Source organism: Hylobates moloch, unplaced genomic scaffold (genome assembly GCF_009828535.3).
Source record: "Hylobates moloch isolate HMO894 unplaced genomic scaffold, HMol_V3 SCAFFOLD_21, whole genome shotgun sequence".
In the NCBI taxonomy this organism is placed as follows: Eukaryota; Metazoa; Chordata; class Mammalia; order Primates; family Hylobatidae; genus Hylobates; species Hylobates moloch.
The window spans coordinates 11,751,960-11,776,268 of record NW_026652296.1 but is presented as its reverse complement, the minus strand read 5'-3'; the positions used below and the strand labels follow the sequence as shown (position 1 = coordinate 11,776,268).

Sequence of the window (24,309 nt, the reverse complement as noted above, 5' to 3'; positions counted from 1 at the left end):
ATGAGAGGAAATACATCTCTGTGGTCTGCTGCTTGGCCCTCAGGCATTGCACCTTCCAGTTCAGCAGGGCTCCTGACTGGTCATTGTAGTTGTTTCGTTCATATCAACCTCTGAGCAGTCAGAAAGCGGAATGTCTCTGGTCCCTTAAGGGTTTTTAATGAAGTTGCATTTGGAGATGATGTTGAATATTAAGCCTTTTTTAAAAAGGATGTTTGATGCCTGTAGGTGTTTTTATTTGTCCCTTAGAGGTACAGGGATAGTGAAAGGGTATTCTAGGCTCAAGATTTTTAGATGGAAAAGTAATCTTTTTATTTCTTTGGGGAACACCATTCCTTTCCTCACCCCAACATAAAAGTGACATATGCTTAATATGGAATATTAGGCAAACACAAAAAATTCTTCCTTTTACCATCCAAAATTAGAGTTAATGTTTTTGCAAATTTTTCTCAGTCTTCTACATGGTTTAAATATGATTCAGAGGCCAGGCACAATGGCTCATGCCTGTAATCCCAGCATTTTGGGAAGGTGAGGTGGGAGGATTACTTGAGGCCAAGAGTTTGAGACCAGCCTAGGCAACATAGTGAGACCCTCCCTATCTCTTAAATAAATAAATAAATACGGTTGAGGTCATAGTATAGATAGAGTTTTCTAATCTTTTTAAATTTAAGTATGTTTTTCCTCATTATAAAACAAATAGAACTACAGAACACAGACAAAAACAAAGAAGAATTTAAACACTCACAGTTGCAGTTTTTCATAGGCAGCCACTATAAGACCTTCAAGTGTTGCTTTCATCTGTGTGTCCACCCACACATGCATTTGTGATCCACTTTTTTCTTCTATGAAAATAGAATTCCAACACACGTATATAAACTACTTCTTAAACTTAATACATGAGTATTTTTCTTAGCCATAACTTTTCTTCTAGAATGTTTTGTTTGTTCCTTTGTTTTGTTTCGTTTTTTTGAGACAGAGTCTTGCTCTGTTGCCCAGGCTGGAGTGCAGTAGTGCGATCTCGGCTCACTGCAACCTCTGTCTCCTGGGTTAAGCAATTCTCCTGCTTCAGCCTCCCAAGTAGCTGGAACTACAGGCTCATGCCACCATGCCCAGCTAATTTTTGTAATTTAAGTAGAGACAGGATCTCACCATGTTGGCCAGGCTGGTCTCAAACTCCTGACCTCAAGTGATCCACCTGCCTCAGCCTCCAAAGTGCAGGGATTACAGGTGTGAGCCACCACACCCAGCCTTTCTTCTACAATGTTGTTTTAATAATGGCTACAAAATAGTTTTAGTTGTGGATGTTCCACAGCTTACGAACATTTAGGTTGCTTCCAGTTTTTCCGGACAGCACTGAAATGAACATTTTTTGCAGCTACACTTGTACTTGTGGTGGTATTTTCTTCTTTAAAGACAAGTGGCCCAACTGCCAGGTTTGGGGCCTGCATATTACTAAGCCTTTTGATATGTACCACTAAGCTGACCTGCAAATATCTCTGTAACCATCTACACTTCTGTCAACAATGCATGAGAGTTCCTGTTTCTCCATATTCATTCCAGGTCTTCTCATTCTAATTTGTTTTAGTCATTGCTAATTTGATAAGCCAAATGTATCACATTGAAAAAGTTTCAAACTGCTAGTGAGGTGGCATATTTTCTCTCATAGGATTGATCATTCTTAAGAATTGCCATTTATGAATTCTTCTTTTATGAATTACTCTTAGCTCATCTGCTGGATTATTCATCTTTCTCCTATTGATTTATGCATTTTTAAATATATAAATAATGTAGCATATGCTTACATGAGTTGCAGATGATTTGCCCACTTTATTATTTTTATTTCCTTTTCATTTTGGAAAATTTAGCTTTTAAGTAACCAAATCTATCCGTTTTTTATTTTTTTTTTATTCCACTTCTGGCTTCCACTTTTGGCATCATTACCATAATTTTATAAGTATCCCTCTATATATCCTCTGTACATATGAATGCATTAACATTTTTAAGACGTATTCTTGATACATATCACCAAATTGCTTTCTACAACAGTTTTTGCCAGGAGTGTATAAGAGTGCGCATCTCACTGCAGGGAGAATAGCTTTTAAGTGTCATCTTTTTGTTTTCCCAGAAATCTGAGTGGATGACAACAACCTGCAATCACGCACTTTATGCTATTTGTGATGTTTTTACCCAGTTTTATGAAGCTTTGAATGAAGTTCTTCTTTCTGATGTATTTGCACAATTGCAGTGGTGTGTCAAACAAGGTACTCTTTAAGCCTCTAGGCTTCATTTTTCTTACATAATCCTTAATGAGAGGTTAGTTTTTTCAATATTTAAAAGCGTGGATGTAGTGCCAAGGAGTACAATATACAATTTAGTTGGTGAAATGTGTACGTTTTAATTACAATATAAAAACAGTCCCCCCCGCCCAAGTCAGTTCATAAAGCATTTCTTAAAGATGGGCTATAGTTATTTTTGCATTCTACAAGATGTACCTTCATGTATTATACTGTTCTTTTTACTTTTGTGTATGTTTGAAATTTTCTCTAGTAAAATGTTTTTAAAATGTATTGTTTCAGTCAAGGTCAACAGCTTCATCAAGAGACATTTTTCATTTGAGTAGTTGTGTGTTTATTTTACAGTTTGTCAGGAAAAATACCCAGCTAGCACATTAGACCTGGATTCCATAGATAATTTTGGCTTAGGGCAAGAAATTTAGTTACATTTTTGAAAAAGTGACTTAATTTTAAAATAAATGACAAAACATTTGATATTGTTCAGGTGGCAAAAATTGGAAGTGTAGTGTATGAGTGACTAAATTTTTGAAAACCTGGTCTAATATTTTCTCTCTTCTATTACCATTTTTCATACATGAGCCACTTAAAGTAGCAAAATGTTGACCTTTCTTCTTTAGCAAATAAAACTATGATAAACAATTTTAACTCTTCAAAAAATTTTTAATAAAAATTTTAATACTGTCTGTAGCATGGCTTCATTAATTAAAAGCCTAGAAACTCACCAGTTGCTGTCTCCAACTCACAGTGTACAGTATTTGAGACCTGGTTGGCATCAAAATAGCAGTAGAAGTTTAATGATAGATACTGCTTTATTTTACAGATAATGAACAGTTGGCACGATCAGGTACAAATTGCTTAGAAAACTTAGTAATATCTAATGGAGAGAAATTCAGTCCTGAAGTCTGGGATGAAACCTGCAACTGTATGTTGGATATTTTCAAAACAACCATCCCACATGTGTAAGTGTTCCTGCAGTTGTTCCCGTTTATCTCTGTGTTCAGTGGATGTCTTACAGCTCCTGATTGCCTTTCACATTGATTATTTTTTTTCTCTATTTTTTTCTTAAGTTTGCTGACATGGAGACCTGTAGGAATGGAGGAAGATTCATCAGAAAAGCATTTGGTAGGATTTGGGGTTTTTCTTTGGTTGTCTTTTCTTTCTTCTATCTTAGTAAAAGATCAGTAAGCCTGTATAATTTGTACTTTTTTTTATGGGAAGTGAGTAAAATTATAAGATCTAAAAATAATATATGTTATAATATATTTTTTAGAAAGTCCAGAAAAGCATTAAGCAAATAAGTAACCTCGCCAAGTAAAAAGCACAGTTTACATTTCTAGCTGCCGCTTTGTGTGACCGTGCATGCCTAGGAAAGCCAGCCATATTTGAAATGAGGGATCAGTTAGCATATAACAACATGTGAGCATTTTTCCATATTTTAAACGATTCTTTGATAGCAGCCTTTTCAGTGGCTGCATAGTATTATAATTTCTTTACTTCTCCCTTATCGGACTCTCAGGCTAGTTCTAGGCTTTCAACATTGTAAATAGTGTTTTGGCGTAACTGTGCTTGTTTGTTGCCCTCCTAAATTAATAGTGCTTTCCTCTTCACCAAAGAAGTGGTAGTTCTTACTTTTTGTATGAGTCCACATAAAGAAGTTCTAATTCAAATCTCACTTTTAAATACTTTGGTTTACAGAGAGGAGTTGAATTAACTTTTATTCCTAAGTGACTCTAAGACCATTAGATTTTAAAAAGCATTTGGGATACAGCAACTGTCTTCTGCTGTTAAATTTTTTTAGTTTTTATTTTATTTTATTTTTCTCAAGACAGAGTCTCACTCTGTCCCCAGGCTGGAGTGCAGCAGTGTGATCTCGGCTCACTGCAACCTCCACCTCCTGGGTTCAAGCGATTCTCATGCCTCAGCCTCCCGCCAAGTAGCTGGGATTACAAGTGCCCGCCACCACGCCCAGCTAATTTTTGTATTTTTAGCAGAGATGGGGTTTAGCCATGTTTACCAGGCTGGTCTTGAACTCCTGACCTCAGGTGATCCACCTTCCTCTGCCTCCCAAGGTGCTGGGATTACAGGCATGAGCCACCGTGCCTGGCCTGCTGTCAACTTTTTAAAAAACTAGTTACTGCACTAGTAATTTATCTTTGAACTTGATCGCATAAAAAATTTGTCACACTTATTGTTAAATCCTAATATGTAGAGAAATGTCCTCTGGGTTGGAATAGGAAAATAGGAAATTTTAATGGGAGGAGAAGTAATTTAAATTCTTAATCTCTCCATTGCAGCCTGTGAGGCATGCTACGTTAAGCATGTAGTATCATTTTATTTTGAGCTAAGCAAGGCACTTAAATACAGGCTGGACCAGCCGTGTCAAAACAGGCACATCTCTGCCCAAATTGTCATGAAGAAAAGTGAGCATTGTGTTTCCCTCTGGTTTACATTTAGGATGTGGATCTGGACCGCCAGTCTTTAAGCAGCATAGATAAAAATCCCTCTGAGAGAGGACAGAGCCAGCTCTCTAACCCAACAGATGACAGCTGGAAGGGTAGACCATATGCAAGTAAGGCCACTTTTTAATTTGTTTTAAATAAGTAACATGTTTATGTGATTCATATATTCAGAAGGCACAAAAGGGTAAACATGATAAGCCTTCTTCTGCCCTGTGCCTCAGTCTGCCAGTTCTCTGTAGCAGCCAAGGTTACTTGTTTCTCTGTACCTTTCCAGAGTGATTTTATCCATATGCAGGCAAGTACATGCACATATACATTCACATACATATATATATATAGTACATATGAATTTTCTCCTTTTACTAGTTATGGAATAGTATGCCTTATTCTTTTTTCAGTTAATATATTTTAGAGATCATTCAAAATCAGTACATAAGGAGCTTTCACATTGTTTTATACCATTGTCTATTATTCCAGTTTGTAGACATGCTTTTATTGCTTAATTGAGTTGCTCTTAACAGACATTTATATTATTTATAATCTTGTGCTGTTAGGAGCAATACTGCATTGAATAACCCAATGCATATGTCATTTGTGAATTTATGTAATAAATTCCTAAAAATGTACTGGAGTCAGTGGATAAGTGAATTTACCATTTTTAAATTTTTCCACATTGCTATCTATTAAATTTGTAGCTGTTTACATGATCTTTTTAGATGAAATACAACTTTGGACTAATTTTAACTTGGAATTTTCAAATTATGAGTCAAATTGAATAGTTTCTTATATGTTAAAGCACCACTTCTGTTTTCTTCTCTATGAACTCCATAATCTTTGCTCATTTTTTGCTGATTGTTGGCCCCTTTTTTATTGGTTTGGAGGAGCTCTTATGTACTAGAAATCCTTTTTCTGATATGAGTTTCAAATTATTTTTGTCAAATTGTCTCTTAATGTTGCTTATGATGTGTTTTACTATCATTTAAAAAAATAAGTTTAACAGCTGTCATGTACCAGGCACTGTACTGTGTGTTTCATGTGTATTGTTTCATGTAAGTCTCATACTAGCCTTTGAAGAGGTACTGTCTTGTATTTGAGGGAACTGGGGCTTAGATAGATGATAGAACTTGACAACATGTAGTAGAGTGGGGATTCAGACACATTTTTGGCAGCCTGAGGAATGGGAACTTGTGAAGGTTGTTCTGGTGCTTTGAAAGTTGTGTGCCCCATTGTTTGCCTTTACAGCAGTCTCACCCTGTCCTCAACATGCTAGGCTATAGCTGTTAACATTGAAGTTAACTTCTGAAGCAGCACATTTGACAAAACAGTGTGCGGTCACCATTTTCTTTAGAAGGAATAAAAGTAGTCACCCTTGAAATTCATTAAAGAGGTACCGTGTTGGGACTGGCGTGCTGTCTCTCACTAACTGCTGCAGCCAGGTTCTCTCCAATGCCCACTGATAGAATGATACCTTTTTCTTTTTCTCTTTTTTTAGAGACAGGGTCATACTCTGTCTCCCAAGCTGGAGTACACTGGTGCAATCATAGCTCATTGCAGCCTTGAACTCCTGGGCTCAAGCAATCCTCCTGCCTCAGTCTCCTGAGTAGCTGGGACTATAGGCATGTGCCACCACATTCGGCTAATTATTTTATTTTTTGTAAAGATGAGCTCTCACTTTGTTGCCCAGGCTGGTCTTGAATTCTTGGACTCAAGCCATCCTCCTGCCTTGGCCTCCCAAAGTGTTGGGATTACATGCATGAGCCACCATGCCCAGCCTCTTTTTCTTCACGAGCTCCAGATAAAGTAGTTAGTTTCTGTGTGGAGGCCAAGTGTACATTTCTTTCAATAGGAGAAGCACTCTCAGTACAGCGAGAGTCTACACTCTGAGAAGTACCTAGGACTCAAGCCACCTCCCATTCCCCCAGGGAACAGTGCCTTTGCTGCTCCCAGTCTCCCAGCTCAGCCATAAGCTCAGGCAGACAAAATCTTTGCACTATTATTATCGTTTCCTTCTTTTTATTTTTGGTCCAAAATGCTTTAATTGACTTGGCATAAGTTGAATGTACATCTTCTGGAACGCCACTGTATTTAAAAAAAAAAATTAAAACAGTCTACATGGAGAATTGTTACATGTTTTTATAATTTCATAACTGGCGAGGTACAGTGGCTCACACCTGTAATCCCAGCACTTTGGGAGACCAAGACCAATGGATTGCTTGAGCCCAGGAGTTTGAGACCAGCCTGGGCAACGTGGCGAGACCCCATCTCTAAGAAGAAAAAAAAATTTTTTTTTTAATGAAAAAAATGAAAAAATAACTTCACAGCCATTTTCAAAAACTTAAAGACAGCTCAACCTTCTTGTTTTCTATCACTGAAATATTTAATGTTTTCAGCATTCTGATTTTATAAAATAAGTTGGGAAAGGAATCTCTACTGTTACTGTAGTCAAACTAGTGAACACTTATGATGTATTTGACATGGGCCACCCTTGGGCCCTCAGGGATTGAGAACACAAAGAGGATATAGTTAGTCTACTCAGTAAGCAGAAACCACACTGCTAATTTGAACAGGGAAAATTCAATATAAAGAATTGTTGGGGCCGGGCACGGTGGCTCACGCCTGTAATCTTAACACTTTGGGAGGCTGAGGCGGGCAGATCACGAGTTCAGGAGTTCAAGACCAGCCCGGCCAACATAGTGAAACCCCATCTCTACTAAAACTACAAAAAAAATTAGCTGGGCGTGGTGGCGGGTGCCTGTAGTCCCAGCTACTTGGGAGGAGGCAGGAGAATCACTTGAACCTGGAGGTGGAGGTTGCAGTAAGCAAAGATCACGCCACTGCACTCCAGCCTGGGCGACACAGCGAGACTCTGTCTCAAAAAAAAGAATTGTTGGCTGGGCACAGTGGCTCATGCCTGTAATCCCAGCACTTTGGGAGGCTGAGGCGGGCGGATCACCTGAGGTCAGGAGTTTGAGACCAGCCTGGCTAAGATGGCGAAACCCCGTCTCTACTAAAATTACAAAAAACTAGCTGACACGGTGGCGCACACCTATAATCCCAGCTACCAGCTACTTGGGAGGCTGAGGCAGGAGAATCACTTGAACCCGGGAGGCAAAGGTTGCAGTGAGCTGAGATCATGCCACTGCACTCTAGCCAGGGTGAGAGCGAGACTCCGTCTCAAAAAAAAAAAAAACACACACAAATGTTAACTAGTCAAAGGTTGTTAACCACTAAAAGGAATAAAAGACCACTCTTAAGGGATACAGAAGTAGAAAATACAGAAAGCAGCAAAACTGAGCTGCTTGGCCAGGCAAGCAATGGCTCACACTGTAATCCTAGCACTTTGGGAGGCCGAGGCAGGCAGATCGCTTGATGTTGTGGCACAGGAGTTCAAGACCAGCCTGGGCAACATGAGGAAATCCCATCTCTATTTAAACAAACAAACAAACAAACAAAAAACCATAAGCTTCTGGCCTCTTCAGAGAGGCTGGCTACTGCAGGAACCTGAAACGTCCTCTGGTTAGGGCACAGTCCAGTGGTGGTCTTCAGGAGTAGCCCACTGGGTGGCAGAGAAACTTGCTGGAGGACACAGAACCTGCATAGCTGATTCCCTCACTTTCTTCAGGTCTTTGCTCAAATATCACATTTTTATAGAGACTTTTCCCGGCTAGTTTGCTTAAATGTGCAATCCTACCCTGACACTTTCTATCCCTGTCTCTACCTATCATCAATATTTGACATACAATATCTTATTCTTAAAATATTTCATTTATTGTCTGTCAACACCATGGGAGCAGAGATTTTTTTTTGTCCAGTTTATTCATTGCTGTGCCACAACATCAAGAATTGTGCCTTGACTGGGTGTGGTGGCTCATGCTGTAATCCCAGCACTTTGGGAGGCTGAAGTGGGAGCATCACTTGAAACCAGGAGTTGAAGACCAGCCTGGACAACATAGTGAGACCCCATCTCTTAAAAAAATAAATCATGCCTTGCACATAGTAGGAGCTCAGTGGATATTTCTTCAGTATTGGCTGAATCATTATTAGGGTTAATCTTTATCATCTAACATAGATCAGAAACTGTTTGCCAGCCTCCTCATCAAGTGTGTGGTCCAGTTGGAATTGATACAGACCATTGACAACATCGTGTTCTACCCTGCGACGAGCAAAAAGGAGGATGCAGAGCACATGGTTGCCGCCCAGGTAAGAACAGGAGGCCTCGGGAAGAGCATCTCTGTCCATAGGGAGGTTGCTTTGATGTAGTGGTGTGCAGAAGCCAGCTCATACTGGCTTTCCAGAGCCTGTCATGCTCATCTCTTTCCAACCTCACATTCAGTGATGGCATGTTGATGCTTAAAATTGGCCTTGATGGGAGTTATTTACATCAGGAAAAAACAGCAAACACTAACCATCAGGGCTTCATTTTTTTTATGTATATACCCCAGAGAGTGAGTTTATGACCATACCACTGCTCAGATGCCACCCCACTAGTGTTAGTTATCACAGGAACTATTCCCCACAATTGATATAGAGTTTAATCACAAATAAGTGAGGAGGAAAAGATATATATAAAGATCCCAGTTTTTCCTTCAAGAATTTTGCTTTTTTTGTTTTGTATATGCAACTTTCTACATATGGAATTTTCTTTTTTTTTTTTTTTTCATGAGACAAAGTCTCACTCTGTCACCCAGGCTGGAGTGCAGTGGTGCAATCACAGAATCACAGGTCACTGGGGTTTCAACCTCCCAGGCTCAGGTGATTCCCCCGTCTCAGCCTCTTAAGTAGCTGGGACTAAAGGCACATGCCGCCATGCCCAGTTAATTTTTTACATTTTTTGTAGAGATGGGGTTTTGCCATGTTGCCCAGCCTGGTCTCAAACTCTTGGACTCAAGCGATCTGCCCACCTCAGCCTCCCAAAGTGTTGGGATTGAAGGTGTGTACCACCATGCCCGGCCTACATATCAGATTCTTGAAAACATAGAGAATTGAGTGTCCAAAAGTTGGACAGCAATCCTACACCATGGGTTACAAATGTCAGTGCGTCAGGGGCTAGCAGATCCTGTGAGAGTGAGTGAGTGAGGCAGGCTGGGTAAGGACTGCGGTAAACCAGAAATCTCTAGCCCAGTCAAAGTGGCTGCCACCTCTCAGCTTTAGCGCCCAGTTACCATCCAAGTGGATTAAGTTGTGACAGTTTCTAGTGTTTCGAGAGTAGCCAAAATCAAGATTTTTTTTCATAGAGGAAGTCATGTTTTAAATACTAGCAAAAGTAATGTAAATTTTATTACTGCTGGAAAAAATACAGCTGTGAACCAGAGGCTGTCTTTTTTGATTTTTAAATTTTAGTCCGCTTGTTCAATAAAGTTTCTTAGTGTTTCATACATGTTTCAAGAATGCATTCCTGGGCTGGGCGTGGTGGCTCATGCCTGTAATCCCAGCACTTTGGGAGGCCGAGGCAGGCGGATCACGAGGTCGAGTCTGAGATCAGTCTGACCAACATGGTGAAACCCCGTCTCTACTAAAAATACAAAAATTAGCCGGGCATGATGGCGGGCACATGTAATCCCAGCTACTCAAGAGGCTGAGGCAGGAGAATGACTTGAACCCAAGAGGCAGAGGTTGCAGTGAGCCAAGATTGCACCACTGCACTCCAGCCTGGGTGACAGAAACTCAAAAAAAAAAATAATTCATTCCTGTAATGAAATAATTGGAGACACACACACTCCTGCTTATGCAGTGGAGGCAGCACTGATGAAACTGAAACTTTGGCCAGCCAAGCTGCCATCATGGAACAGCTCAGTGTGTTCCTTCACCAGCCAGTGAACAGAGTCTAAATGGAAATGTTTCAGGGTGTTGGGGAATAAGTGTGTCTTATAGAGAGGGATGACTTTGGGAGAGTCATGACTGCCATTGTCTGCAATGACAATGCCCAGAGCATTCCATCTTCTTCATTAGCTCTTCTATCCTCTGTCCTGTCCTCTAGCAAGACACGCTGGATGCAGATATCCACATAGAGACGGAGGATCAGGGCATGTATAAGTACATGTCTTCCCAGCACCTCTTCAAGCTGTTGGACTGTTTGCAGGAATCCCATTCATTCTCAAAGGCCTTCAACTCCAATTATGAGCAGCGGACTGTCCTGTGGCGAGCAGGTAAGGCCACATAGCAGATAAGATAGATGGCCACACTGGTCACCATCCTAAAGCATTAAAGGGCTTGGAAAATGCTGAAATTTTAAACATAGCTAAAATAACTTAACAGATATTTTCATGCTTGAGGGAGAGAGAAGGGAAATGTTGGATAGGTTTCATCCCAGTACATGGTAGATTCTCAGTACGTATTTGATAAAAAGACAAATTGAGGCCAGGTGCGGTGGTCCATGCCTGTAATCCCAACACTTTGGGAGGCTGAGGCAGGCCTCAGCTAAGATCACTTGAGGCCAGGAGTTTGAGACCAGCCTGGCCAACATGGCGAAACCCCATCTCTACTAAAAATATAAAAATTAGCCAGGTGTGGTGATGCAAACCCATAATCCCAGCTACTTGGGAGGCTGAGGCAGGAGAATCGCTTGTACCCGGGAGGTGGAGGTTGCAGTGAGCCGAGATTGCGCCACTGCACTCCAGCCTGAGTGACAGAGCAAGACTCCATCTGAAAAACAAAACAAAACAAAAAAAACACAAATTGAAAGTTGGAGAATTGAATTGATCTAGCAAGTCAAGAAATTTTATGGGCTGGGTGTGGTGGCTCACGCCTGTAATCCCAGCACTCTGGGAGGCTGAGGCAGGCGGATCTCTTGAGCCCAGGAGTTCAAGACCAGCCTGGGCAACATAGCAAAACCCCATCTCCACCCAAAAAAAAGTATATGAAAATTAGCTGGGCATTGTGGCACACACCATACTCAGGAGGCTGAGGTGGGAGAATCACTTGAGCCTAGGAGGTGGAGGTTGCAGTGAGCCAAGATTGCATGCTGCACTGCAGCCTGGGTGACACGGGGAGACCCTGTCTCAAGAAAAAAAAAAAGAAATTTTACATTAAATTAAAAGTTAAATATGACATAAAAAGTGTGGTAATCTAGGAAAAACAGAAACCATTCATCAATCCAAGGCTTATATTTACTTTCCTACCTCCAAAAATAAATGCATAAACCCTGGAGGTAAATATATTTTTTTTCCAAGATGGTGGTGGGATTCTCATTATTTTGAACTTTGCATACAAGTGATACTTTATATAATTTTTGTATTGTTAATTGTTACCATTACTTTTTTTTTTTTTTTTTTTGAGGCAGAGTCTTACTCTGTTGCCCAGGCTGGAGTGCAGTGGCGCGATCTTGGCTCACTGCAGTCTCTACCTCGCGGGTTCAAGCAATTCTCATGCCTCAGCCTTCCAAGTAGTTGGGTTTACAGGCACATGCCACCATGCCTGACTAATTTTTATATTTTTAGTAGAAACAGGGTTTCACCATGTTGGCCTAGCTGGTTTTGAACTCCTGACCTCAATCCACTCAGCCTCCCAAAGTTCTAGGATTACAGGCATGAGCCACTGCACCTGGCCTTGTTATCATTACTTTTTGTCCCCAAATATTTATTTTAACCCACAATTAAAGAATGTCATTTTTCTCTACAGCCTTAAAATATCCAGCTGTTTTATGTCTTTGCCTGTAATACGGTTTTGTTTGTGAGAGTGGTTTGCATATCTCTTAAGCTGATTGGTACTAGTTTGTTTTTAAGAATGTGTTTTTTTTTATTTTTTTATTTTTTGGAGACGGAGTCTCACTCTGTCACTAGGCTGGAGTGCAGTGGCGCGATCTTGGCTCAGTGCAACCTCTAGCCTCCTGGGTTCAAGCGATTCTCCTGCCTCAGCCTCCCAAGTAGCTGGAACTACAGGCACGCACCACCACGCCGAGCTAATTTTTGTATTTTTACTAGAGACAGGGTTTCACCATGTTGGCCAGGATGGTCTCGCTCTGTTGACCTCGTGATCCACCCACCTTGGCCTCCCAAAGTGCTGGGATTACAGGCGTGAGCCGCTGCTCCCAGCCTAGAATTCTTTTTTTGAGACGGAGTCTCGCTCTGTCACCCAGGCTGGAGTGCAGTGGCACAATCTCGGCTCACTGCAAGCTCCACCTCCCGGGTTCACGCCATTCTCCCGCCTCAGCCTCTCCAAGCAGCTGGGACTACAGGCGCCCGCCACCACGCCCCGCTAATTTTTTTGTATTTTTAGTAGAGACGAGGTTTCACTGTGGTCTCGATCTCCTGACCTCGTGATCCACCCGCCTCGGCCTCCCAAAGTGCTGGGATTACAAGCGTGAGCCACCGCGCCCGGCCAGCCTAGAATTCTTAAGAGCTGTTACATTTGAAAAGACAAAACTAATGGTTTCGCCGGCCAATAAGCAAAGTCTAAATGGAGAGCAGGCCAGGCAAGGTGGTTCACACCTATAATCCCAGCACTTTGGGAGGCTGAGGCGGGTGGATCACTTAAAGTCAGGGGTTCGAGACCAGCCTGGCAACATGGTAAAACCCCATCTCTACAAAAAATACAAAAATTAGTGAGGCGTGGTGGCGTGCGCTTGTAGTCCCAGCTACGCAGGAGGCTGAGGCAGGAGGGTAATTTGAGCCTGGGAGGTCGAGGTTGCAGTTAGCCAAGATTGTGCCACTGCACTCCAGCCTGGGTGACAGAGCAAGACTCTGTCTCAAAATAAAATACGAATAAATAAATGAAGAACAGTACAGGGCATTGAAAAATGAAGTTATCTTATACAAAGGATGACTTCTGGGGAGTCGTAACTGCCTTCATCTGATATCACAAATGATCTGTATTAAGAATATATATAAAATGTTTCAGGCCAGGCTCAGTGGCTCATGTCTGTAATCCCATTCCTTTGGAAAGCTAAGACAGGAGGATTGCTTGAGCCCAGGAATTTGAAACCAGCCAGGGCCACATAGTAAAACCCTGTCTGTACAAACACTAAAAAATTGGCTGGGTGCGGTGGCTCCCGTAATCCCAGAACTTTGGGAGGCCGAGGCAGGCAGATCACCTGAGGTCAGGAGTTTGAGACCAGCCTGACCAACATGGAGAAACCCTGTCTCTACTAAAAATACAAAAATCAGTCCGGCGTGGTGGTGAGCACCTGTAATCCCAGCCACTAGGGAGGCTGAGGCAGGAGAATCACTCAAACCTGGGAGGCGGAGGTTGCAGTGAGCCAAGATGATGCCATTGCACCCCAGCCTGGGCAACAAGAGTGAAACTCCGTCTCAAAAACAAAAAAAAAATTAGCCAGGCATGGTGGCACACATCTATGGTCCTGGCTACTCAGGAGGCTGAGGCAGGAGGACCGTTGAGCCCCGGAATTGGAGGCTGCAGTGAGCTATGATCATGCTACCTGCACTCAGCTATGATCATGCCACTGCACTCCAGCTTAGGTGACAGAGCGAGACTGTCTCAAGAAAAAAAAAAACAGATGTTTCATATTTCATAAAATAACTAGATCTCTAGTTCATACACAGTTATCAGCATTATCTTAGAAATGTGCACTAATTATATGACTGTCTGATCTCTAGGTTTTAAGGGCAAGTCTAAACCCAATCTTCTAAAACAAGAAACCAGCAGCCTGGCCTGTTGTTTGAGGATCCTGTTTCGAATGTATGTTGATGAGAACCGCAGGGATTCCTGGGAAGAAATACAGCAGAGACTTTTAACGTAAGAAAATTATTTCTATCTGCTATATACAAAATGCGTCACAGCAATACTGTGGATTGAAAAGAGTAAGAGAAAAATAACATGCTGACACTCTGACAAATTTTTTTTTTCTTTCTAATATTTTTTTTTTTTTTTTTTTTTTTTTGAGTTCGTCCTGTCACCCAGGTGAGTGCAGTGGGATTTTCCCAGGTTCACACCATTCTGCCTCAGCCTCTCCGAGTAGCTGGGACTACAGGCGCCCGCCACCACGCCCGGCTAATTTTTTTGTATTTTTAGTAGAGACGGGGTTTCACCGTAGTCTCGATCTCCTGACCTCGTGATCCGCCCGCCTCGGCCTCCCAAAGTGCTGGGATTACAAGCGTGAGCCACCCCGCCCGGCCAATTTCACTTTTCTTAATGCCCTGAAGAAGGCAGAGCCTCATCTGTTTCACTGTTAAGCCCTTGCATGAGCCCAGGAGTTGAAGGGTCCTGTGAGCTATGCATAGAAACATGGACAGTGAAAAGTGCTCTGAGCAGTCAGCAGGCTGGATGGAAGTCCTGACTGTGGCTGCAGCCCTGTGGCCTTAGGCAGGTTACTATCCCTCTTGGGACCAGGTCTTCTTTAGAATTGTTGTCACCAATAACATCCCATCATTCCTTCTTTCCAAGTATGTAATTTAAATCATATAACCAGGATGTGCCTACAAAATTATCTAGAAATCCACCAATGGGGAGAGAGTGGAATACTGATGAGGAAGCCCCAGCCAGAAAAGTAGGTCTTTGCCACTCAGCTTCCTGGGCATCAGCAAGATTCTGATGCCTGAGCTTTCTTTTCTTCCTCTAGGGTTTAAAAGCAGTAACACACAGTGCTGGCAAATGTGTGGTAAGAATGCACTCTCTTGCATAGCTAGTTGGAGTGTATAATGGCATGATCTTTCTGGAAAGTAGGTGAGATTATATACCAGGAGCCCTAAAGTGTTCATTCTCTGTGACTCAGTAATTCCACTGTTATGGAATCTGCTTCAGAAAATATTTTAGAAATAAGAACCAAGAATACCACATGGAATATTCACTGCAGACTTATCAGGAGAAAAAATTTTAAGCAGCTCAACTGTGGAATGAATAAGTAAGCTGTGATATGTCCTAAATTATGATATTATGAAACATAGTCATTAAAAGTGAATTTTTTTTTTTTTTGAGATGGAGTCTTGCTCTGTTGCCCAGGCTGGAGTGCAGTGGCGTGATCTCGGCTCACTGCAAGCTCCGCCTCCCGGGTTCACGCCATTCTCCTGCCTCAGCCTCCCGAGTAGCTGGGACTACAGGCGCCCGCCACCACGCCCGGCTAATTTTTTGTATTTTTAGTAGAGACGGGGTTTCACCGTGTTAGCCAGGATAGTCCCCCCCCGGCCTCCAAATCTGGATTACAGGCTTGCCCAGCCTGAATTTTTTTTGAGACGGATCTTGCTCTGTCGTGCAATCTCAGCTCACTGCAACTTCCGCTTCCTGGGTTCAGCCAATTCTCCTGCCTCGGCCTCCTGAGTAGCCAGGATTACAGGCGCGCGCCACCATACCTGGCTGGTTTTTTGTATTTTTAGTAGAGATGGGGTTTCACCATGTTGGTCAGGCTGGTCTCAAACTCCTGACCTCAGGTGATCCGCCGACCTCAGCCTCCCAAAGTGCTGGGATTACAGGCATGAGCCACCGTGCCCAGCCTAAAAGTGAAAAAAAATTTTTTTTGAGACGGAGTCTTGCTCTGTCCCTCAGGCTGGAGTGCAGTGGCATGATCTTGGCCCACTGCCACCTCTCCCTCCCGGGTTCAAGTGATTCTTCTGCATCGGCCTCCCGAGTAGCTGAGACTACAGGCATGTGCCATCACACACCTGGCTAATTTTTGTATTTTTAGTAGAGACAAGGTTTCACCATATTGGCCAGGATGGTCTTGAACTCCTGACCTCGTGATCTCCCCACCTCGGCCTCCCAAAGTGCAGGGATGGGCATGAGCCACTGCGCCCAGCCTAAAAGTGAAATTTTTAAGAAATAATTTTACTTAATGTGGGAACTTTTTCATAATACAATAAATTTTACCCAAAAAAAAAAAGAAGCTGCAAAAGTGTTTTTACTTGCAATTTTCAGCAATTGGGGCATTTTATTTGTTTTTTTAGAGTCACGGTCTTGCTATGTTGCCTAGGCTGGTCTCGAACTCCTGGGCTTATGAGCTCTTCCTGCCTCAGCCTCCTGAGTAGCTGGGACTACAGGCGAACAATTTTTCTTTTGAAATCTTAGCAAAAAAAAAAAACTGGAAGGAAATATGCCAAAATATTGTCATGTATCCCTTAGAATGATGTAACTATTTTTCTTTATAATTTTTTCTTTTATAATTTTTTACATATATCAGTTACCTTACAATGAGAATAACAAGTCATAAAGTGAAAAAAGAATTAATTAATTAAAGGAGGCACCAATGGCTCATTTCAGCTTAAGCCCAAAAGAGAAATACCTACAGTCTCATAAAGTTTCTCTAAAGGAGATATGTAGGGCCGGGCGCAGTGGGTCACACCTGTAATCCCAGTACTTTGGGAGGCCGAGCCAGGTGGATCACAAGGTCAGGGGTTTGAGACTAGCCTGGCCAACATGGCCCTGTCTCTACTAAAAATACAAAAATTAGCCAGGCATAGTGGCAGGTGCCTGTAATCCCAGCTACTCGGGAGGCTGAGGCAGGAGAATCACTTGAACCCAGGAGGCGGAGGTTGCAGTGAGCCGAGATTGTGCTGTTGCACTCCAGCCTGGGCAACAAGAGCAAGACTCTGTCTCAAAATAAAAAAAAAAGAGATATGTAAATGTCAAGTTTTTGGCATAACATGTTTTTTAAAAAAGCAATTAAATGTGATTGTGAGGAGAGAAAGGCAGTTATATAATTGTGAGTAATAAGCTCTTGTGCTACAGACATTGATTGAGTTCAGCCCTAGCCATGTGCCAGGACTAAGCCAAGTTATCACTTAACATATTTACTTCATTTAATCCTCACAACAACCCCTTGAGTTTGGACTTTTTTTTTTTTTTTTTTTTAAATAGTCTCACTCTGTCGCCCAGGCTGGAGTGCAGTGGTGCGATCTCAGTTTACCGCAACCTCCACCTCCCGAGTTCAAGCGATTCTCGTGCCTCAGCCACCTGAGTAGCTGGAATTACAGATATGCACCACCACACCCAGCTAATTTTTCTATTTTTAGTAGAGATGGGGTTTTGCTACATTGGCCAGGCTGTGTCGAACTCCTGGCTTCAAGTGATCTGCCTGCGTTGGCCTCCCAGAGTGCTGGGATTATAGGCATGAGTCACTGCCCCCGGCCAGGCAATTTTTCATCTCCGTTTTATAGCTGAAGAAACTAAGGCTCAGTGATTTGCCCAAGATAGCACAGCCAGAGTGGGTGCTCAATAGTTAATTGCAGTGGCTGGGCTCAGAGGCTCAGGCTCGCATCTGTAATCCCAGTGCTTTGGAAAGCCAAGGCAGACAGATTGCTGAGCCCAGGAGTTCAAGACCAGCCTGGGCAACATGGTGAAACCCCATCTCTACTAAAAATCAAAAAAATTAGCCAGGCATGGTGGCGCAAGCATGTGGTGTTAGCTGCTTCAGAGGCCGAGGTGGGAGGATCAGCTTGACCCCGAGGAGGTCAAGGCTACAGTGAACCTTGATCACTCCACTACACTCCAGCCTGGGCGGCAGAGCAAGACCCTGTCTCAAAAAAAAAAAAAGTAATTAAAAAAAACATGTTAAAATAATTTTTAAAATAGCACAAGAATGAATAGTTCTCCCCTGAATGTGAGATGTTAATCAATTTTTTGATATGCCTCCCCCTCTCTAATTCTTCTAGTGTTTGCAGTGATGCTCTTGCCTATTTCATCACTGTGAATTCTGAAAGCCATCGGGAGGCCTGGACAAGTCTCTTGTTGTTACTTCTAACCAAAACCCTCAAAATAAATGATGAAAAGGTATGAACAAGTAAACTCTGACATTTTCACTAGGACATAAAGTTTGGGTTGGCTTTTTACTCAAGAGTTTGCAGTAACTATTTTCTCAGTTCTCCAAAGGATGGTTACGTGACTAGCACCATTCTAGATGCATTGGAGAGAAGTTAATTCATTACAGACAATGGGTGCCACAGGATATTAGGGCCTTTTCCCTAGAAGAACCCTAGTTGAGAAAGGCTGAAATGTAGACCTCATGTGTTGCTGTTAGGAATGGTATGGTGATTTTCAGTGCAGGAAGAGAGGGTTAAGATTGTGAAGCACTGGTTTTGACCTAGGAACCTGCTTTACAAAATAAAAGAGCTGTTGACTTTTGGCAGCAGGACTATCCAAATTTAATTAAAGTTAAATATAATTGAAAGCTGCTTTAATTTGCAAGGTTTTCTTTCAACTTCTTTTTTTTTTTGAGACAGAGTCTTGGTCTCTCACACAGGCTGGAATGCAGTGACGTAATCTAGCTCACTGCAACCTCTGCCTCCCAGGCTCAAGCGATCCTCCCACCTCAGCCTCCTGAGTAGCTGGGACCACAGACACGCACCACCACACCCAGCTAAGTTTTTGTATTTTTGGTAGAGACGGGGTTTCACCATGTTGCCCAGGCTGGTCTCGAACTCCTGAGCTCAAGCGATCCACCTGCCTCGGCCTCCCCAACTGCTGGGATTATAGGCGTGAGTCACTGCGCCCGGCCCCAGCTTTCTAATAGCAAGAAAAGCACCAATATTGTAATAAGTTCTAGGGTGAGATTAACACTTCTGAAAAGCTGGTGCCCCCAAAAAAAAAAAAATTTGTCTAATTTTGTCTGTTTCTCTCCCACCTCAAGTTCAAAGCACATGCTTCAATGTACTACCCCTACTTGTGTGAAATTATGCAGTTTGACCTGATCCCTGAGCTCCGAGCAGTTCTGCGGAAGTTCTTCCTACGGATAGGTGTTGTGTATAAGATATGGATACCAGAAGAGCCATCACAGGTACCAGCAGCACTGTCACCAGTGTGGTAGCCCTGGCTGCTCAGGCCAGTGCTGCAGCTCTGCAGAATGTTCAGCATGCCATCTCTGACTGGCACATCTCGTGAAGGGTCATAGAAACAAGGAGTTGGCATCTTGGATCTCAGAATGGCCTGGATACAGATGGCCTCTACACTGTTCTATCACAGTCTCCGACTAAGGCTTATGGTATTTCATTAAACTGTTGCATACCCAGTTAGCACAGTAGGTGGGGAGTCTGCTTCATCTCTATCATTCCATTTTTCTGATTAAACTGTCTGTCAAATCTGTCATTGCATATGCCATCATTTTCTAGCAAAATCCCATGATTGGCTATACACGTTTTGTAAGAAGTCACTCTCCTTGAAAATACTGAACATAGATGTATAGGTTTGTGATTATTAGAGAGTATGTTAATAAAACTTCTTGTAATGGCTGACTGCCACCTAAAATATGCTGGGTTTTCTGTTGTTGTTTGAGTGTGTTGGAGAAATTTGAGTGTTTTTGTCAGTTATGAGTCAGCCGTAAATAGATTAGTTTAGGGACAGGTCAGGATTAGAAAAGAGTTGTTTTTGTGTTTTGTTAATGTCTGAGTGATTTTTAAAGTATTTTACAAAAAGATATTAAATTTGGTGGAAGGCAGAGTTTAGTAATTAAGTTAGAATTAAGAGTTTTGCGAGGTTAAAAAAATGTGCCTCGTGGATCTCCCTGTTTTAGTAACATGGAGAGAAAAAGTCTACAGGAAAAACTGAACAATTTAATGAAGAAGATTAGCCTTCCTTGAAATAAGTATTTGTGGATGGGTGTTAAATTAAAATTACCAGAATACACTGTCCATCTTAACACACTCTGAAATCTAATATGTGAAGTAGTAATGAAAATGAAGTAGTAATTTAACCAGAGTTCATTTATCCTTGGATAAGCCTTTTTATTTTCACCTCAGAAAAGTGAGTGTACTGGCAGTTAGTGTCACTGCTGCACAGTCCCCATTAAAGGACCCTCCAGAGAGGGACAGTAACTGTGCATGAGAAGCCGCTCCCATGAGCCTCTTAAGCCAGATGTCATGCGTGGAACTGGAGCTGTGTCGGGGACAGCACAGCTGAACTGTGACAATGGCAGGAGGTGGCATGTGCCCAGCACTTCCATTAATCTGAGCCTAGGAGTTGAATTATTTGGCAAGGTTGGATTCTGAGGTCCTGATTATGTTAATGATGGTGCAATACTCTCACCTGCAGTAGAACTGAGTTCTGCTGCAGCTTGTGTAAAAGTGGGCAGTACACAAGTACGACCCGAAGCCTGCGAGCAGTATACGTGGATGCTCACCCATGAGAAAGAGCACACACGCCTCATTCTCTGCCCTCACCCACTGCTCACCTAGAGCATCGCTGAGCGTTAGACAAAGTGTTACACAGAATGATTAAAACATTCAGACTTCTACCTATGCTCTTTAGTCCTGTAAATTGGGTTGTATTGATGTCAACTCTGGTGCCTTAGAAGTTAGTAGTTTGGGAACCTATCTGTAGAATCGGATGTTTTTTCTTTGTAGAGAAGGATTTCTGGTGCTTTTGCTTACTAAGAGACCGATATTCTTAAGTTGTTTTCTTGTTTTAACAGCCTTGAGAAATGTTTGCTTTTTGGCCAGCAGAATTCTTGTCTACTTTTTTCTTTCCCAAAAAGTGTTTTTTAATTTCTCTACCAAAGAAAAAATGAGCAGGTTTAGGTTTTTACATGACTTACATATATTAGATAAAAGGAGCTATATAATTTAGCAGGAAAGGACTATGGGAGAATACTTTACTGTGAGTGGAAAATGTTAGCACATTTGACTGGCTTGCCCTGGAATCCACTGCACCTTTACACTGCACCGTGAAACCTACACTCCCTGGTATCATAGCACATCACCACCTCAACAAGTCAGTCGTCTCCATTGATATTTGTACAAAAGGTATACGTGGGGAACACGTGTTCATTCATTAAGTCCATCTTGCATGCAGCTATATCCCTGATTGGTTATTTTTCCTTTCCTTCTGAGGTTCTCATGTCATTTTCTTCATCAGATGTGACTAAAATTTTTCTGGTGTCGTCCTGCCCTCTCTTTAATTTTGCCTCTTGCAGGGTAGCAGATGTGTCAGTGCATTTTATTACTTGCTGAAACATTCAGGCTTACATTTCTTATTAGTTTAGTATTTTAAAAGATTTAATTTTCTGAATGAGGCATTTGAATTGTACCAGCAATGGACTTTTAAAAAATTGGATGTAAAACCATTCAGGGTAATTTTTCTTATCAGTGGACAGTGACGAACAGAGATTTGAAATCCCTTACCTCCAATAATAAGCCATTCAGCCTAAATTCATTTTTATGAATAAATCTCTTCTTTCTCATGGTAAATGTGGCTTGTGCCACTCAAACACTAGTGAAAGGGTATGTACAACTGCAACATCAGGCTAGGACACCATTTATTTAACCAAGTAATGGAGGAGAGTGAAACATTTTCCAAGGCCTTATTTCTTTTTCAGAATGCTTTAAGAGTTGATTATATGTGCTGGGTCTCTAGAGAAGTTTTTATTTGTTACAATACTGCTGCTTTGAGCAATTTTGTTTCTCTTCATTGTCTGTTAGGGAAATCACCAGCTTTGGCATCTTAACAACAAACAGTGGATGGGTAACTTTTATTTCTGATACGCATCTTTAGAGTCAAATACATCTTTTTCCCTGTACTCCTCATGTACAACCAAAGAACATACATTATGAAAATTGTATTATAATATCTGGAAACACAACATTTTCCTCTGACAGGTGACTTTTGTACAAAATAAAAAAAAAACCCTGTATTTTTTGTTGTTGTTCTTTTGTGATTAAGGATATACATTTAGTAGTCTTTGTTATTAAAGGAACCTGCTGATAAGTACAAGTGTGACCATCTCATTCAAATGTTTGTTGTTATGATGCAAATGGATATTGGTTTCAATAGAAGCTGGATCCTTAATACTGCATTTTCTGAATTCTGTTTTAATATTTGTGTTAAAGTAGACATAGCTGAACTCACATGAAATCCTGGAGTTTTGTTATCAGCAGCTTTGCAGTTTGGGAAACAAAGAAACCAAAGCTGAGTATTTTAAAGAATGAACATATCTGGAAATCCTTGCTCTCAAAGCAAAACAATATAATCTATCAAAGGTGTTGTTTTACTCAGTGTTCTAATTTTTAAAAAATTTTATCTGCATATTTGCATCAAATATTTACGTGCAAAATGTATGTTTTACCTCCTTAAAATGCCTAAAAGTTAGTTAATAGTTACTTTGGTTTAATCTATACACAATGATTAAGTGCATTTAATATTGGTAATTTAATGAAAATCATTCCTTGCCCAATGGATGTATAAATTTTTGAAAGAATAAGCAGAATTATATAATATGAAATGCTATGTAAAGTTTTCTATGTAAAAATATTATGTATAATACTATTAAAATATCCCATGCTTTGATCAGGTGGTAAATCAATAAAATTTTAAAAAGTATAGCTGTTTCTCATGTAGTAACTTAAAAAACATATATCAAGCCATAGTTTTGGGTCAGTTTATGTCCCTCACCAATCAAAGGGGGAAAATTCTAGTCATGAGATTCTTTATATACCTCTTGAATCTATTAACTTTGTTTGTTGTTGCTAGTTACAAAATGTAATTGTAAGGATCAAGCAGTGGCTATTGGTTCAACCAGTACACATTGACAGCTTTGAAACGTTCAGATGCTAATTTATTTATTTATTTTTTTTTTTTTATTTTTTTGAGACGGATTATCGCTCTGTCGCCCAGGCTGGAGTGCAGTGGCTCAATCTCGGCTCACTGCAAGCTCCGCCTCCCGGGTTCACGCCATTCTCCTGCCTCAGCCTCTCCGAGTAGCTGGGACTACAGGCGCCCGCCACTACGCCCGGCTAATTTTTTGTATTTTTTAGTAGAGACGGGGTTTCACTGTGGTCTCGATCTCCTGACCTCGTGATCCGCCCGCCTCGGCCTCCCAAAGTGCTGGGATTACAAGCGTGAGCCACCGCGCCCGGCCTATTTATTTATTTTTGAGACAGGGTCTTGCCCTGTAGCCCAGGCTGAGAGCAGTGGTGCAGTCACAGCTCACTGCAGCCTTAACCTTCTTGGTTCAAGTAAGTCTCCCACCTCAGCTTCCTGATTAGCCAGAACTATAGGGCCAGTAGTGAGACAACTTGCCCGGCTAATTTTTTATTTTTTTGTAGAGATGGGGTTTCACCATGTTGCCCAGGCTGGTCTTGAACTCCTGGCCTCAGTGATCCTCCCACCTTGGCCTCCCAAAGTGCTGAAATTATAGGCGTTGAGTACCACACCAACTGAGATGCTAATTTTTAAGTCAATGTGACAAATACTAATCAGATTCTCCTAACAGTGTTTAGGATCTACATAAATTTGATTCTGGACATGGTTCTGTACACAAGGGTAAGAGACTGACAGTGTAATTCCCCAATAATTAAACTAAAGGTATAATTTTCCAAATCGCTTTTAGTAACACAATAAATTCTAACTTTTTTTAAAAATAGAGATGGGGGTCTCACTATGTTGGCCAAATTGGTCTTCAGCTCCTGGGCTCAAGTGATCCTCCCACCTCAACCTCCCAATGTATTGGGATTACAGGCGTAAGCCACTACATCCAGCCAATTCTAACTTTTTAAGTCTAGGGTCTGGCATGATGGGAGGATTGCTAGAAGCCAGGAGTTTGAGACCAGTCTGGGGAATGTAGTGAGACCCTATCTCTACAAAATAATAATAATAGCAAGTGTGGTGGCACATGCCTGTAGTCTCAGCTACCCAGGAGACTGAGGTGGGAGGATTGCTTGAGCCCAGGAGGTCGAGGCTGCAGTGAGCTT

General features: G+C 41.6%; 1 protein-coding gene across 3 annotated transcripts in view; it reads left to right on the top strand.

The window, feature by feature from the left end:
- ARFGEF2 (ADP ribosylation factor guanine nucleotide exchange factor 2) overlaps nucleotides 1-22,939 on the top strand; it is a 115,559-nt gene extending 92,620 nt beyond the window's left edge. For 2 of the 3 annotated variants that reach the window (XM_032142285.2, XM_032142284.2), the window contains exons 31-39: nucleotides 2,123-2,258; nucleotides 3,112-3,250; nucleotides 3,359-3,413; nucleotides 4,746-4,860; nucleotides 8,820-8,950; nucleotides 10,728-10,896; nucleotides 14,302-14,440; nucleotides 18,286-18,403; nucleotides 19,260-22,939. In XM_032142285.2, coding sequence (XP_031998176.1) covers nucleotides 2,123-2,258; nucleotides 3,112-3,250; nucleotides 3,359-3,413; nucleotides 4,746-4,860; nucleotides 8,820-8,950; nucleotides 10,728-10,896; nucleotides 14,302-14,440; nucleotides 18,286-18,403; nucleotides 19,260-19,436 — 1,179 coding nt within the window. In that variant the 3' untranslated portion in view covers nucleotides 19,437-22,939. The remainder of the gene's footprint in view (nucleotides 1-2,122; nucleotides 2,259-3,111; nucleotides 3,251-3,358; nucleotides 3,414-4,745; nucleotides 4,861-8,819; nucleotides 8,951-10,727; nucleotides 10,897-14,301; nucleotides 14,441-18,285; nucleotides 18,404-19,259) is intronic. The other variant, XM_058432751.1, reaches the window with a different exon arrangement.
- Nucleotides 22,940-24,309: the final 1,370 nt, after the last annotated feature.